At 39.0% G+C, this 17,738-nt stretch overlaps 2 protein-coding genes across 5 annotated transcripts in view; one reads left to right on the top strand and one right to left on the bottom strand.

Moving 5' to 3' along the window:
* Positions 1–750: 750 nt before the first annotated feature.
* On the bottom strand, positions 751–11,120 carry ZNF189 (zinc finger protein 189). Of its 3 annotated transcripts, none has more exons than XM_014559752.2 (3): positions 10,737–11,120; positions 9,895–10,021; positions 751–3,410 (listed from the first exon to the last, which is right to left on the bottom strand). In XM_014559752.2, the coding sequence occupies exons 1-3, from the start codon at positions 10,767–10,769 to the stop codon at positions 1,690–1,692; spliced, it is 1,881 nt and encodes a 626-aa protein (XP_014415238.2). In that variant the 5' UTR covers positions 10,770–11,120; the 3' UTR covers positions 751–1,689. The 3 variants fall into 3 exon arrangements, with proteins under 3 accessions (XP_014415238.2, XP_032333977.1, XP_032333976.1); XM_032478086.1 differs by having other exon boundaries at positions 9,895–9,976; positions 10,737–11,118; XM_032478085.1 differs by having other exon boundaries at positions 9,895–9,979; positions 10,737–11,117.
* A 178-nt stretch (positions 11,121–11,298) lies between these two features.
* BAAT (bile acid-CoA:amino acid N-acyltransferase) overlaps positions 11,299–17,738 on the top strand; it is a 46,037-nt gene continuing 39,597 nt past the window's right edge. For both annotated transcript variants that reach the window (XM_014559740.2, XM_032478087.1), the window contains exon 1: positions 11,299–11,449. In XM_014559740.2, the coding sequence (XP_014415226.2) occupies positions 11,358–11,449 (92 nt within the window). In that variant the 5' untranslated portion in view covers positions 11,299–11,357. The remainder of the gene's footprint in view (positions 11,450–17,738) is intronic.

The following is a 17,738-nucleotide window of genomic DNA, read 5'->3' as shown; positions in this document are numbered from 1 at the left end:
TTCACACAACCATGGCCCCAAATTATGAGGTCAACAAGAGCCAGAGCTTCCGCTCGGCAAGATAAACCATATATGGAAGAATGCAATTCCAGCAAAAAGCGTAAGAAATGTTTTAGTGTGCATGTAGCAAAAACATACACTTTGCATTTTTCAAAATACAGAGAACAGGTCTAAGAACTTCATTATTAGTTGCAACCTTGGACTGGAAACCACTAGTGCAGAGTAAGTAAAATGGGAAATTTAGGGCAGGAGGGTAATTTTATTTAAAAATCGAGTGCATTATCAGTTACTTTTTGTACTTTTCATTGGGCCACAAACTGTTTTGAAGTTAGCTATTTGGTAACTATGAGTGCTTAATTTGAATAAGGGAGTGCACAAGACGTGTTATTTCTACACATACCATAACATCCACATTTACATATGCACACACACATACATATTGAGAGATGGGAAGATGAAAGTTTGAAGGTGATGTTTAGAATGTCTAGGGTGTAGGAGAAAGGGAGGTCTTTTACCTAAACTATTAGGAAGTTAGAATTACAAGAGTGCTGGTGATCTGGAATTTTATACTCAGAAACTAAATACATGGACTTAACCTTAACTATACTATCCCAGAAAAAGTAACAAATCAGAGGTAGATCAAGAGAGAGCAACTTCCTTTAAATCCTTGATTCTAATTTTTAAATGCAGTAATATATTGGACAGCATAGATTTTTACCCTAGAGTAACAAAGAACTCTTACACAAAGCAAAAAACAAAACAGGTTTAATGATTAGAACAGATGAATTAATAGGTTTATAATAACCTAAGGGGAGCGCTACAACCAGAAATACGGATTTTAAAATGGCATGCAAAGTCTAGTTACCATAAAAAACCAAAGCAATATCAAAATATCTCAGCTTCCTAGCATAGACTCCAGGTCTTTTTATTTCCAACTCGTGGTAATTAAAATATTTACACTTTCACATGCTACTAGTAGTGGAGGAATAAGATTATCTGTCTAGGACCACAAATATCTTTCACAGATGGGAGGGCACAAAAAGAACAGTGTCTTCCTCCACCTTTTTGGGCCCATCTTGAAAAAAAGGCACTCCCAAAGGTTCCTTGGTAACACCTTCGCTAGGTTTGTTAATTACTCACATAATCTTTATGTTTACATGTAAAGTTAATGGTCCACTCATTTCATAGATTTGGGAATCACATGGCATTAAAACTGCCTTTAGCTCACATGCCAAACAACTGGCTTTCTTAACAATGACAGAACTTTGGACACCAGTTTCAAAAAAAAAAAAAAAAAAGGAACCACTATATATTATGGTCTCAATAATTACTCTAATTTTCTAACATCAGCTGCTTCCAGCTCCCCTACACCAATGTAACTTTGTTCTTCTCCCTTTACTGATTATAACTAAGTGCTCTGAACCTGGGTTTAACCTTTCTGCTGAAAAATTTGTTAAAGAAAGATGTTTAAATTATTGAGTCTTTCTCTGTTTCTTTCAAAACAAAGAGTAATGAAAATTTCCAATTGCCCTTGGGCAGTTGTCCATTATTCACAGAATCTATAGAAACCATTTGCCTGAGGCCGAAGAGAATCTGCTTTATCACTAATCTGACTCATGGTGAGCCATACCGAAACTGCACTTGGGTAGCTTGGCTCAAGTCAAACTGAGCTTAAGTATTTCTCTACATTTACTGCATCCATGTAGTGTGCAGTTTTTGATGCTGAGTAAGAGATATGCGGCAATTGAAGGCTTCACCACAAGCATCACATTCATGGGTCTCTTGGCTTTTCACTTCTGTGTGGATCTTCTGATGGTTGACAAGGCTGCGCTGTTGACTAAAACTTTTGTCGCACTTCTCACACTTATAAGGTTTTTCTCCTGTGTGTATTCTCTGATGCTGGATAAGGCCTGAGTTCCGACTAAAGGCCTTCCCACATTCATCACATTTATGGGGTTTATTACCTGTGTGAACACCTTGATGTCGAATAAGATTACAAAGTTGACTAAAACTTTTGCCACACTGTCTGCATAGATAGGGCCTCTCACCAGTGTGGATTCTCTGGTGTTCAATAAGGAATGAGCTCCGACTGAAGCTTTTCCCACACACAGTACATAGGTAGGGCTTTTCACCAGTGTGGATTCTTTGATGTTGTACGAGATGAGCACTGACACTAAAAGTTTTCCCACATTCATCACATTTGTAAGATTTTTCCTTAGGGTAGACTTCCTGCTGTATAACAAGACTGCAATTTGGATCAAAACTTTCCTTAGTTTCGTTGTATGAGTAAGTCTTCTCTCTGGTGTGGATTCTCTGATGCTGAATAAGACCTGAGCTTCTACTAAAGGCTTTTCCACATTCCTCACATTTATGGGGTTTGTCTCCTGTGTGAATTCTCTGATGCCGAGTAAGGTTGCAAAGCTGACTGAAGCTTTTCCCACACTCTTTGCACTGATAAGGTCTTTCACCTGTATGGATCCTCTGATGTTCAATAAGGAATGAGCTCCGACTGAAGCTTTTTCCACATTCAATACAAAGAAAAGGCTTCTCACCAGTGTGAATTTTTTGGTGTTGTATAAGGTATGTGCTTAATCTAAAGGCTTTCCCACATTCACCACATTTATGAGGTCTTTCCCCAGTGTGAATTCTCTGATGTTCAACAAGTAATGAATTTCGACTAAAGCTTTTCTTACATTTGGTACAGTGATAGGGTTTCTCACCAGTGTGAGTTCTCTGATGTTCAATCAGGTGTGACTTCCAACTGAAGGCCTTCCCACAGTCACTACATTTATGGGGTTTCTCACCTGTGTGAATTCTTTGATGTTTAACAAGGCTCCTTCTCTGGCTGAAGCTCTGTTTACACTGATTACACTGATAGGGTCTCTCTCCAGTGTGGATTCTCTGATGTCTAATAAGAGTTGAGCTCACACTAAAGGTTTTTCCACAGTAATTACACTCATAGGGCCTTTCCCCAGTGTGAATTCTCTGATGTTCAATAACAAATGAACTGCGACTAAAACTTTTCCCACATTCATTACATTGAAAAGGTTTCTCACCAGTATGGACCCTTTGATGTTGAATGAAATGGGCCTTGCGGACAAAACCCTTTCCACATTCTTCGCATTTATGACATTTCTCTTCTGAGTTTGGTCTCTTACGGATAATATTAGTGTTTCCTCTGAACATTCTCTGTTCCTGGGTCAAGGATTCCCTTGGTATTTCCCATAAGAAGATTCCTCTCTGTTTATCTAACCTCCCAACAAGTTCAAAGGTTTCTCTACCCATAGGATCCTGGTCAATTTCACTTTTGATTCTTGTAACTATTACACCCTGTGGTTCCACTTCTTCCTCAATCTCCTCAATTTCTTGTTTCACAGTTGGCTCCTCATCCTTATCTCTGTTCAAAACATCTGGAATAAAAAATGGAAAACAGAAACATCAGCTAAGCTCTTTGTCAGTAAGAAAAAACTGTCAGAAAAAAACAAGATAATTAAGATAAATTAAGTTAGTATGTCCATAAAATGTAGTTTACCACATCACAGTATCTTTGTGATGATTAAATTAGTTCATATACATGAAGCATTTAGAACAGTACCTGGCAAAGAGTACAATCTATATAAATATTATTTAGTATTAGTTATATAATGAAATGAAATGTTTTTTCTTGGAGAGAGAGTATGAAGAGTGTTTATGAGGCACAGAACACATCAAGAGAAGCAAGCAGAGTTGGGAGGAAGGGCTGATAAGTCAACTGTGAACTATGGAAAGTAAGATGGGCCAAAAAAGAAATAAAACAGATAGTGGTGGGATAAACTGGTCGATCAAGGAAGAAAGGATAACATGGGAAGACAATAGTAGGTTCAGGAAAATTTAGGATGAGGTAGTAGTATTGGAATGTGAGTAAACCAAATAACTGATAGAAAGGAATGCATAAAATAATGCTGAGAAGGATAAAAGACAAAAACCAGGGAAAACAACAATTCATTAATAAGAACTTATTGTGATCAAAAGCATTCTAGGCATTTTATGAGTCAGGATTCAGATGTAAAGACAAGAAGACCCTACCAAATGGAATGGGTAAAAAGTACAAACAGGGGAAGAATATATGATAAAGAAAATATTAAGTAAAGCAGCTCCTATACCAAGAGACAAATGGCTTTGAAAAAGGGGTTGAAGTGACATGGAATCTATGATATAGAAAGACAGAAAAAAAATATAAAGGAACGTGGTCAGAGCTAATGGAAGAAACAAAAAAAAAGAGCAGTTCTACTATAAAATCTGATTTCTGTTTCCAGCATTTAGAGAAACTTCTCATTAAATCACCAATGACTTTCAAGTAACAAATACAATGGACATCTTCCATTCCTTATTTTACGTAGCAGCATCTGACACTGTTGACTACTCCCATTTCTTGACATTACTTTTGGTTTCTATGCTATTATATTCTAGTTCCCTCCCTACTTCTTTGGCCTTTTCTAATACATTTCCCTTATGTATTTCACTTCCTTTGTCAACTGTTTAAGGTTATTGTTACTCATGTTTACATCCTTATCTTGCACTATATACATACTCTCTATATATTGCTACTTAGATGTTTCCAAAAGTGCTCAAAATTAACGTGGTCATCATCATCTGCTGTCATGTGTCTCCACCTCTAATCATCCTCCCTTGAGAGACATCACCATCCATTACCCTTAGATCCCAAAGCAGGAATTCACCCTAGATTTCTCCCTTCCCCTTACTATTAATCAATCACAAAAATCAATGATTCTACTCTCTAGCATTTGCTTTCTTTCTGTGTTTTCCCTGGGTTACTGCAAAAACCATCTAATAATCCTTGGCTCTGGTCTTTAGGCCACATCTATTTCACTGAATCCCCAGAGAGGTTTTCATAAAATGGAATTCTAATCATGTCACCACCAGTAGATTCACTAGCACTCCATCATCTCTAAAATCAAATCAATTCTCTCTACACTATGATATTCAGCACTTCATAAGGTCTCTAAGCTTCAACTCACCCTCCTACCAGGCTCTCACACTTAAGCGGGCAAATTGCTTGTGTTACAGTCTTTTATGCGATTTCTTTGCATATCTTTTACTAAATGTCCCCCAGCATTGCTTACTTGGGAAACTCTTGGTTTCTCTTTAAGATTCAATGCAAAGTAACAGTTCCCCTACAAACCCCTCACTAAGTCCACTAGGCAGATTTAGGTGTTCTGTTTTTGATCACCAGCCCTTGTCCATACTGCATTACAGCTATTATTACACTGTACTTTTTAAACTGTCTCTTCCATTGGATTGTCTTCATAATGTTTACCCAGTGGATACTATTTCAGAGTTTTACTTAAAAGAATAAGACAAAATTACATTATTTGCAGAGGATATGAATGCCTACCTAAAATTCCTAAAAGAATTAAATGAAATATAATAGTGATAACAGGACTAATATATAAAACAAATACTGGTTCTTACTACCAAGTATAACAGTTAGTAAATATTACATAAAAATAAAATATGCTCTTCATGAAAATAAAAACCAAAAAACCTAGGAATAAATCTAAGACCCAAGAAATGCAAGATCCATAAAAATAACCCATAAAATTTTTCCTGAAGGACATGGCCAACCAAACTGCTAAAAAGATTCAATTACAAGAATCTTATTTCTTCCCAAACCAACTTATATACCTCACTGTATTCCAATCAAAATTCTATGCACCAATTAAAAAAACCCCAATGAATCTAAATTTCAAACGGAAAAATGCAGAAAGCTAGTTAAGTATAGTTGACTCTTGAACAACATGAGGATGAGGGGCACTGACCCTCCACCCTGTTGAAAATCCACGTATAACTTTACAGTCAGCCCCCTATATCCGTGGTGCAGCACCTGTGGATTCAACCAACTGTACATCATGCAGTACTGTAGTTCCTATTTAGTGAAAAAAATTCATATATAAGCAGACTCACACATTTCAAACCTATGTCATTCAAGGGTCAACTGTATATTCTGAGAGAGAGTATTAAAGTGACTTAACCTTACCAGACATAAAATGTAACATATTGCTGAAGTAAATAAAACAGAGAGGCACTTGCATGAAAACAAATAGGTCAAACAGAGAGACAGGTAAGATAAAGTGAGTCTAGGCTTCCACACAGAGCAGCCTAGAAATGACTAGCCATTAGACCCCGCTTGGTAGCTGTGATCACCCTCTGAGGTATCTGCATGCTTGTATTGTATGTTCCCGTCTGTGGTCATAGCTAATTTGTCTAGAGTAGTCAGTTGACTCAAACTGCATTTCTCCTAGTTTTCTAGGTAAAAGCATGAGAGAATGGAGCAGGACTTGCATTCCTAGGCCCAGCACAGTGCTTTATAACTACTTATTGAGTGAATGAGCAGTTGGACAAATAACTGGAGAGAGACTATAACCAAAGAAGAGAAACACTGATTTTAAGGTCTTGTAGGTATAGCAAGTCCCAGTTCTGTCAAGGTCCAATCTGGCTCAAGTAGTCTGAGCCAGTTAAAACTGATAAAGTCTATTTCAACTGAAAGAAACAAAAGATCAAGAACTGAGAGATCAAGCTGTCAGCTGTATCATCAATGGAGTTATTAGAGTTTTTAAAGAAAAATCAGCATGGTAAGAGTAGGTATGACTGAAGAGGCAAACTTACAAAGCTAGAAGAGTTGTGTTAATAAGTAAAGCAACAAGATGAAGTGGAGGAGAAACACTGTAGGGGAATAACTGAGTAACTGTAATCTCTCTTCAAGGGAGCACTCATCAAGGAGATGGAGGTAAGTCTATACAGGAGGCAGGAGAAATAACTGACGAAAATCTGTATTTCAGCTAAAATAGAGACTGAAAGTAGAAGATCACAGATGGGCTCACTGTCATGCCTTTGTCTATATGGTACTCACATTTTACAGTATGAGGCACAGGCAAGGCTGGGCATTTGCCTGGTGTTATCAACCAGGACACCATATGTGTGGCTAAAGCTGTCAGTGACTCAGAGACACCATGGCATAATGGAAAAAACAAACAAAAAACCCAGCAAAAAACAAAAAGCAGCTGATATGGCTGGAGACTGAAGTGGTGTGCAGGAAATAATGGATGAGGCTAGAAAGTTAGGCAGGGGCTATATAGGGAGGTCCTGGTATATAGGACAAGAAATTAAGATTTTTATCCTTTAAACTATCAGGAATCACCAGAAGTTTCAAGAGGTTAACTAACACAAAATCACTTTGGTGGCAATAAAGAGACTATATTAGAAGAAAGGGGGACTGGAGGCAAGGGGCTAGTTTATAGGCTAATGCAATAATCTTGTCAAGAAGTACTGAGTCTTAAGTATATTCATTCAATCACACAAATATTTAAGAAGCATATAATATATGCCTGGCTCTATGTTAAGTGCTGGAGAAATCAAATGAAAAAAATATATAGTTACTGTCCTAATGAAGATCAGTCTGTTTAGAGAAATAACATAAAAAATGATTATAATACACTGTAATAAATTCAACAATGGAAGTGTATGCAAGGTAGCACAGAGAAAGGAGTGCTGAATTCTGAAGAGGAGGCCCTTGAGATCTTCATGGATTATCTGAGATTTGCCACATGTGGGTTACTTATGTGATCTTCTAAAGAAGATGACTAAGAAGTTGAAGCTCAACAGAAAAGATAATGACAATGATGATAAAGATAGCAATCGACATTTATGCTGTACTTACTACATGCCGGTCAGTGTCCTAAGAGCTTTACATATATTAACTGAATTAATGCTCACAATAACCCTAAAAGGGAAGTGCTATCATTACTTCCATTTTATAAAAAAAAAAAAAAGAAACCAGCACAGAAAGGTGAAGTCATTCACCCATGATCACAAGGCTAGCAAGTGGTGGAACCAGGGTTTTTACTTAGGCAGCTTAGCTCTCTCAGGTGGAGATAAAGATTTGATTTGGGACTTATCATTGTGTAGCAGTAGCTGATGACCTGAGTACCAAGAAGGTCTGCCATGGAAAGTATATAGACTAAGAGGAAATCTGAGAATGCAAGGCAATGAAAGGAAGCAATAAAGAGTTTCAAATATCTATAAAGAGGTGGAATTAAGCACAATCCAGAAAGCGTCTACTGCATTTGACAGTTGGGTTACTATAGACCAATGTTAAACAACTGAAGGCAAGTGGTAGAGGCAAGAAGGTGGTGCTTAGAGATAATGGGAGGTAAAGAAGTATAGAACAAACATTAACTACTGATACAAAAACTTGGCCATGAAGTGAACGAGTAGTTTTAGGTTACAGGGAGCTGCAACAGAGACTGGCTCAAATGAGAGGTCTTCCCGTCCTTCTTGCCTCAACTGGAAGAGCCATGAACATATCTATCATCAGAATAAAGTAGCAGGGGAGAAAGAACAGAGACCAAAGCTATAAGAGAAAAAAAGAAGAATGATGGGTGAGTTCTTGGAGAATGTGAAAAGTTAGGCAAACTTAAATATGCAGATGAGTGGCAGAAAAGTTGAGAGTTCATGTTTAGTGGCCTCTCTCTTCTCTGTGAAACAGAAGGTGATGTCCACCATTGAGTGATGGACCCAAGAAAACTCTTTTCAGCTTTTGAAATAGTCACTAAAAGGATCAGGGACAGGAGCAAATCAAAGCTAAAAAAGTTGCTGAGATACAAAAACCCAGTGGAGACTAGAAGAAAGAGAAGCCGTGCATATATACAGGGCATCAATCCTTTTGGTTAAAGAATTTCTCCTGCTGTGTTTAGCAATTCAGGTAGGAGAAAAGAAGACAGATTTTATAACCAGCACAGGATGTCAAGTTTGAGAATGGGTAGAATGTAACGACAAGGCAGCAGGGGAGCATGATGGTGATCAATTTATATACAGGTCCATGGAGTAGATGAGGTGAAGTCAGGGGGGTACTGAGAGCCTGGAGGGAAAAAGAAGTCAAGGAATAGGAAACATTAAGAATAAATAGGTTGATAGGATAGGAGTAGGAGAGGTAGAAAGGTAGGAAGTTATAGTAAGTTCCACATGGGCAGAGATCATGTCTGTTTTGGTCACCTGTTTAGTTACAGTCAATAAACATCTACGGCCTGAATAAACATAAGACCATTAGTCAAAGAATAATATATTGGGGTTTAAGATTTGCCTGCTATGACAAAATTGAGGGTATGATCATTGATGTGAGTTGTTGAATAAAAATGGAAAGCAGGATCCCTGAAGAAAATATGGTCAAGATACAGTGAGGCTTAAGTAATGACTGCATCTTCGATGGTGTGGGTTAACATAGAGAAGACTCTGAAATGTGACAAAGTCTACGTGTTAGGGACCAAAAAAAAGTTGACAGGTGAGAGTGAAAAGGGACTGAGTGGGTAGTGAGACTGCTGAGGGCTCAAAGGAGAGAAATTTTGTTTCAAGGTGGGAAACTAGTGCTTTGGGAACAGTTCTGAAAAGCTAGGAGAACAATCATTTTTCCCGTTCAGGCTTGAGACAAAGGATGGTGAAGGAAGAAGATGTGGGAGAATAAGCAGCCCCTGCCAGAGCAGTGGTGTCCTTGGGAAAGTGCCAGGTTTCAGTTAAGGCCAGGAGGGGTAGGGAACATTTTGTGAAGAGGAACAGGGGCTCCAGAAGGCAGAGTGAAAAGGGGTGGGAGGAAAGCAGTGGGAGGATGAGCCAGGAGGGAAAGTACAGAGCAATATGGGAATGAGATTATGAAGATAGGAAGCCAGAAAGGCTTATATTTTGGTCATTGAAAGCATGCTAGGGATGAGAGTCATGGAACCAATTCATGGCTGAGAGGTTTGAATCAGAACTTTGGAACAAAGTAGTTTGGTACGGTACAGGTTCAAGTGTTCTGATTTCTTAGTTTCTTAGATATTTTCATCAGAAACAGCAGATCCTTACCTAGTGAGACCAGGTTTCCATAATTCTCCATCATGACATCTTTATACAGGCTTCTCTGAGCTGGTTCCAGATAATCCCACTCCTCCTGGGTAAAAAACACAGCCACATCCTCAAATGTCAGCAACCCCTGAAATAGTACGATTTCTGTAGTCAGTTCTTGTTGTCTCAAGGACAATTCTACCACTAAAAGTAGCAGAAGCAGTCACTTATCAGAGCCAGGTAGGCTAGGAGGAACACAAATACCTAAAGAGTTCCAAATGGGGCCCAATTCTGGGAACTGACAGAATTCAGACAGGCATCTCAAATTAGAGCCCAACTGAGCTGGGTCCTTGCCCTCTGTAGAGAAGAGCCTAAGCATAAGGCTTTCTGGGTTTACTAATTATGCCCTAATATTTTAACTTCAGTAAACTGCCCCAAGGCCTTCCCAAGTTTCCTGCACCTCATTGCCCCGTTCCAGTTCACTATTTGCACTGTCTTGAGACTCTTTTCAATTCAATTTCGTAAAGTTCGCTAAGCATCTAGCTTGGGTCCAAGCATCGCGACAGGTGCAAAAGACACAGGGGAGGGTCAAAAAAGGTGCCTCACCTAGAAGAACTCATAAATGAGAACGGTAGTTGAGAGCATCACTAATTTTCTTCAGATGGTTTATCAAGTTGCTCTTGAAAAAAGGAGTCAGTGGGCAGTTTGATCGCGAATCGCACCCCAGTGCACCACGGAATACTTCTTGCACCGCTCTGGCTCTAAAGACCGCGACCCGAGGCGGGGGGGGGGGGGGGGGGGGCGGTGGCGCGGCCTAGCTCGGTAGTGGAGAAAGAACGGGGATACCCGGAGGGGCGACTTACCTTGGGCTCCGGCGGGGGGCTCCGGGAGGCCATCTCTCGGTCTCGGACAGAAAATCAGGGCAGGAACCTGAGGTGACCGCACGAAAAGGAGCCTCTGCCAAGGCCTACCCGATCGCTGAAGATTAGGCCCGATGAAGGCGAGGCCTCCAGGCTGGATCTGGCCAGGTCCTGCCTCGGTCCCAGAGCGGTCACGACCCCAGTAGCATGTCACAACCGCTACTCGGCCACCCTCCACCCCCAAATTCCCTCCACTGTCTGACTGCGCAGCCTTCCAGGCCTTGCTAGAGCCTCCTCCCGGTTGCCAGTTCCCCCTCCTTTCAGTCAAGGAGCGCTTTGACCGCCCGCCCCCGGACCAGAAGGCGTCACCCGGAACCTTCCCGGGACACCCCCTAACTACAACTCCCGTCATGCTCTGAAAGAGCGCCTGGGTCGAGCCTCCGTCGACAACGGCTACCGGACTACAGTTCCCGGCGTGCAAAGGGCGAGGGAGGAGCCGCCGGCGAGTCTAACAGGAAAAAAGGAACATCGGCCACTAAGCTTACATGCGATTGGCTGACCTTGGTGCGTCCTTTGGGGGCGGAGCTCTTGGTCCGAAGCTCTGGCTCGAAGCTCTCCTCGAAGATGGCGGCGCTCAGGTTGTCCGGCGTTACCAGAAGAGGCCTCACGTGGATAGTCTTAGGGGCGCCACGCAGAGAATTTTGGTCTCAGTTCAGGTAAAGCAGAAGGTTAGGCGGTGGGTTGTGCTAACGGAAAGGCGAGAAACTGAGAAGGATGAAAGGGCGAATTCAAAAGGGAGTGTCGTGCTGTTAACTCGGGACCCTGGTTCTGCGCCTGACCAAGGGAAAGGACGAGAAAGTGCCCGAGGGTTCTAAGTTCTGAAGTTGCAGCGCCGGTTTCCGCGAGTGATAGGTTCCAGTCACTTCTCTTGGCCTTAGTTTACTCATCTTAGAACTGAAATATCCTCTCTTTCCCCTTCCCCTTCACTCGTTAATTTATTAATCAAACAGTACTGACCCTGTGTTACAGGCACCGAGTGCCGTGTTGTATCAGGAAACAAATGACTCGTTTGGGACGAGCAACTCAATATGAATATGAAAGTGCTCGGGGAACTAAATTCATTTGCTAGTGGGTATTTCTTCACAAGCAAGATTCGAGGATAAGTGCAGCGTCCTCATTTTGTTCGTTTGTTCGTGCGTTGATTGACTCGGCATGTAGTTATTAGACGCCTATTCGGGCCCAGCTTCTCAAAGTAGGATACAGCAGCGGAAACAAAGTGCCTTTTCAGAGCGTTAGTACTCTGACAAATGAGGAAACTGAGGTCCCACAGAAAGGAAATATTTTGCTAAGAGTCAGAAAACAAGTTAATGGCAGATTTTCCTGACTCCCCATCTACTAATATTCCCACAGTGCAATTTTGTGAAGGTAAATCCATTTGACTCAGCGTTAGGAGATAAAAACTTGCACGAACCTCAGAGAACAATGTATGCCCTCTTAGGTTTCAAACAAAAACTGCTTCAGTCCAAAAGGGTTTTTGTCATCAGCTCATGTATTTATTAGCTTCCCTTCTTTTTTCGTTAATATTTATTAGTATTTCTCAAATCTCCTACAAGTTTCATTCACTCATTCAGCAAGTATTTTTAGAGTCTCTACTATATGTCCCGTGTCTAGATGTGAGGGATACAGTTTTTAATAAGACAGACAAGATCTTTGTCCTTATAGAGCATATGTTTTGGCAGAGGAAAAAAAAATGAACAAATATAGAATATAATTTCAGAAAGTAGTCAGTTATGAAGAAAACTAGAGCAGTACAGGTGCACCTTGGAGATACTGTGGTTGGTTTCCAGAGCACTGCAATAAGGCGAATCTCTCAATTCAGCATGTTACACGAATTTTTTGTTTTGCCAGTGCATTTAAAGTTATGCATACACTACACTGTACTGAGTTAAAAGCAATAGCATGTCTAAAAAAAAATAAATGTGTCTTAGTTAAAAAATACTTTTTGCTAAAAAATGCTAACCATCTTTAGAGAATTGTAATCTTTTTGCTGGTAGAGGGTCTTGCCTCAATATTGATGGCTGCTGACATTTCAGGGCAGTGGTTGCTGAGGGTTGGGGTGTCTGTGGCAATTTCTTAAAATAAGGCAGCAAAGTTTACTGCATGGATTGACTCTTGCTTTCATGAATGATTCCTCTGTAGCATGCATTTCTGTTTGAAAGCTTTTTACTCACAGTAGAACTTGAACTTTCAATATTGGAATCTATCAATCCTCTCAAACTGTGTCCCATCTTTTTTTTTTTTTTTTTCTTCTTTTTTAAGGACAAGGTTCTGTCTGTACTGAAGTCATAAGCATCATTTTCCTCTTCAGTCATTTTATCAAAGACAAAAGATCATGCAGACTGCTCATCTGCCTGAGACTCCTCAATCAGTTGCCCCTTCTTTAGCAACTATGTTTATGTAACATTGTAAATCCTTTGTTGTCTTTTCAACACTCTCCACAGCATCTTTAGCAGGAGTAGATTCCATCTCAAGAAACTATTTTCTTTGCTCATCCATAAGAAGCAACTCCTCAAAGTTGGGTTTTTATCATGAGACTGCAGCAATTCAGTCACGTATTTAGGGTCTATTTCTAATTCTGGTTCTCTTGCTGTTTCTACTACATCTGCAGTTACTTCCTCTATTGATGTCTTGAACCCCTAAAATTCATCCATGATAGTTACAACCAACTTCTTCCAAACTCCTGTTAACATTGATATTTTGGCATCTTTCCATGAATCAGTAATGTTCTTAATGGCCTCTAGAGTGGTGAATCCTTTCTAGAAATTTTCAACTGATTTTGCCGAGATCCATCAGAGCAATATCCATGGCAGCTATGACCTTAACAAAATGTATTTCTTTTTTTTTTAATTTGATGAATTTTGACAGACATATACACCCATGAAACCACCACCACCATCAAGATAGCTAACATTTCCATCACTCCCCAAGAGGTGCAATTTTTGAATTTCCAATTTATCCCTTCCCACCCCCTTTAACCCCTGGTAACCATAAGTTTGTTCTTTATGTCTGTGAGCCTGTTTCTGTTTTGCAGATAAATTCATTTGTGTCCTTTTTTTAAGATTCCACATATAAGCAATATCATACATACATTTCTCTCTCTTTCTGCTTCACTTAGGATGACGATCTCTAGGTCCATCCATGTTATGCAAATAGTAATTTTATTTTTTATGGTTGAATAGTATTCCGATACATATATAATATTATATATATATATATATATATCTCACACATACACACCACATCTTCTTTATCTGGTCATCTGTTGATGGACATTTAGGTTGTTTCCATATCTTGGCTATTGTAAATACTGCTGCTGAGAACATTGGGGTGAATGTGTCTTTTTGAATTATATTTTTCTCTGGATATATGCCCAGGAGTGGGATTGTTGGATCATACAGCAGTCTAGTTTTAGTTTTTTAAGGAACCTCCATACTGTCCTCCATAGTGGCTGCACCAATTTACATTCCTACCAACAGTGTAGGAGGACTTCCTTTTCTCCACACCCTCTCCAGCATTTATTGTTAGTGGACTTTTTAGTGATGGCTATTCTGACTGGTGTGAGGTGATACCTCATTGTAATTTTGATTTGCATTTCTATAACAATTAGTGATGTTGAGATCTTTTCATGTACTTGTTGGCCATCTGGATGTCTTCTTTGGAGAGACGTCTATTTAGGGCTCCTGCCCATTTTTTGATTGGGTTGCTTTTTTTGATATTAAGCTGTATGAGCTATTTGTATATTTTGGGAATTAGTCCTTTGTTGGTCACATAATTTGCAAATATTTCCTCTCATTCTGTAAATTGTCTTTTTGTTTTGTTGATGGTTTCCTTAGCTGTGCAAAAGCTTTTAAGTTTAATTAGATCCCATTTGTTTATTTTTGCTTTTATTTGCATTACCACAGGAGCTGGTTCAAAAAATACATTGCTAAGATTTTTGTCCAAGAATGTTCTGCCTATGTTTTCCTCTAGGAGTTTTATAGTATCTGGTCTTACATTTAGGTCTTTGATCCATTTTGAGTTTATTTTTGTATATGGTGTTAGAGAATATTCTAATTTCAGTCTTTACAGGTAGTTGTCCAGTTTTCCCAGCACCACTTATTGAAGAGACTTTTCTCCATTGTATATTCTTGCCTCCTTTGTCATTGATTAATTGACCATAAGTGCATAGGTGTATTTCTTTCTATCCTGTTCCATTGATTTATATGTCTCTGTTTTGTGCCTGTACCATACTGTTTTGATTACTATAGGTTTGTAGTATAGTCTGAAGTCAGAGATTGTGATTCTCCCATCTCCATCCTTCTTTTTCAAGATTGTTTTAGCTGTCTGGAGTCTTCTTTGTTTCTATACAAATTTTAACATTTTTTGTTCCAGCTTGGTGAAAAATGTCATTGGTAATTTGATAGGGATTGCATTGAATCTGTATATTGCCCTGGGTAGTATGGTCATTTTAACAATATTGATTCTTCCAACCCAAGGACACCGTATATCTTTCCATTTGTTTATGTCGTCTTCAGTTTCTTTCATTGGTGTCTTACAGTTTTCGGAGTACAGGTCTTTTGACTCCTTGGGTAGGTATATTCCTAGGTATCTTATCCTTTTTGGTGCAATGGTAAATGTATTGTTTCCTTAATTTCTTTTTCTGCTATTTCATTGTTAGTGTATAGAAATGCAACTGGTTTCTGTACATTAACTTTGTATCCTGCAACTCTACCAAATTCATTGATGAGTTCTAGTAGTTTTCTGGTCGCTTCTTTAGGGTTTTCTATGTATAGTATCATGTCATCTGCAAACAGTGACAGTTTTACTTCTTCATTTCCAATTTGGATTCCTTTTATTTATTTTTTTCTTCTCTTGATTGGCTAGGACTTCCAAAACGATGTTTAATAAAACGGGCGAGAGTGGACATCCTTGTCTTGTTCCTAATCATAGATGAAATGCTTTCAACTTTTCCCCATTAAAGTATGTTAGCTGTGGGTTTGTCACATATGATCTTTAGTATGTTGAGGTATGCTCCATCTGTGCCCACTATCTAGAGAGTTTTCATCATAAATGGATGTTGAATTTTAGCAAAAGCTTTTTCTGCATCTGTTGAGATAATCATATGGTTTTCATTCTTCAATTTGTTAATGTGGTATATCACATTGATTGATTTGCAGGTATTGAAAAATCCTTGCATCCCTGGGATAAATCCCACTTGAACATGGTGTATGATCCTTTTAATGCATTATTGGGGTCGATTTGCTAGTATTTCGTTGAGGATTTTTGCATCTATATTCATAAGTGATATTGGCCTTTAATTTTCTATGTGATATCTTTGTCTGGTTTTGGTATCAGGGTGATGATGGCCTCATAGAATGAGTTTGGAAGTGTTCCTCCCCGTGCGATTTTTTGGAATAGTTTCAGAAGGATAGGTGTTAATGCTTCTCTAAATGTTTGGTAGAATTCACCTGTGACGCCATCTGGTCCTGGACTTTTGCTTGTTGGGAGTTTTTTTTAATACTGATTCAATTTCAATACTGGTAATCGGTCTATTCATATTGTCTATTTCTTCCTGGTTCAGCCTTGGCAGATTGGCAGATTGTACCTTTTTAGGAAATTTTCCATTTCTTCTAGGTTGTCTTTTTTGTTGGCATATAGTTGCTCATAGTAGCCTCTTATGATCCCTTGTATTTCTATGGTGTTGTTTGTAACCTCTCCTTTTTCATTTCTGATTTTATTAATTTGGGCCCTCTCCCTTTTTTCCTTGATGAGTCTGACTAAAGGTTTATCAATTTTGTTTATCTTTCCAAAGAACCAGCTTTTAGTTTCATTGATCTTTTCTATTGCTTTTTGTCTCTGTTTCATTTATTTCTGCTCTAATCTTTATGATTTCTTCTGTTAACTTTGGGTTTTGTATGTTCTTCTGTCTCTAGCTGCTTTAGGTGTAAGTTTAGGTTGTTTACTTGAGATTTTTCTTGTTTCCTAAGGTAGGCTTGTATCACTATAAACTTCCCTCTTAGAACTGCTTTTACTGCATTCCAGAGATTTTAGATTGTTGTGTTTTCATTTTCATTTGTCTCAAAGTATTTTTTAATTTCTTTGATTTCTTCAGTGATCCATTGGTTACTTAGTAGCATATTGTTTAGCCTCCACATGTTTGCAGGTTTTTTTGCAGTTTTTTCCTTGTTTTTCTTGTATTTCTTAATATATTTGTATTGATCTTGATCCATGGGCTGCAGGATGGATTCTCTGTTAGCTGGCATGAAAACAGCATTAATCTCGTACATCTCTGTCAGAGCTATTAAGACCAGGTGTATTGTCAATGAACAATAATATTTTGAAATATTTTTTCTGAGCAGTAGGTCTCAACAGCAGGCTTTAAATATACAGTAAATCATGTTGTAAAGGGATGTGCTGTCTTCCCAGCTTTTTTGTTTCATTTATAGAGCACAGTCAAAGTGAATTTAGCATAGTTCTTTTTGGGGGAGCCAGGGGGAGATTAGGTTTTTATTTATTTATTTTAATGGAGGTACTGGGGATTGAATCCAGGACCTCATGCATGCTAAGCATGTGCTCTGCTACTGAGCTATACTCTCCCCTTGAATTTACTGTAATTCATAAGGGCCCTAGATGGTAAATGAGCATTGGCTTCTAGTCACCAGCTATGTTAGCCTCTAACAAGAGTCAGCCTGTTCTCTGAAGCTTTTAAGTTAAGCATTAACTTCTCTTCTCTAGCTATGAAAGTCCTAGATGGCATCTTCCAATACAAGGTTGTGTTGTCTACATGGAAAATCTATTGTTTGGTGTAGCCACCTTCATTATCTTAGCTAGATCTGGGTAATTTTGTGCATCTTCTACTTACACTACACCTTGTACTTTTATGCTCTGGAGACAGCTTCTTTCTTTAAACCTCATAAAGCAACTTCTGCTAGCTTCACACTTCTCTGCAGCTTGCTCATCTGTCTT

The sequence above is a fragment of the Camelus ferus genome, chromosome 4, assembly GCF_009834535.1.
Source record: "Camelus ferus isolate YT-003-E chromosome 4, BCGSAC_Cfer_1.0, whole genome shotgun sequence".
In the NCBI taxonomy this organism is placed as follows: domain Eukaryota; kingdom Metazoa; phylum Chordata; class Mammalia; order Artiodactyla; family Camelidae; genus Camelus; species Camelus ferus.
This window is presented reverse-complemented; position numbering and strand designations above follow the sequence as displayed.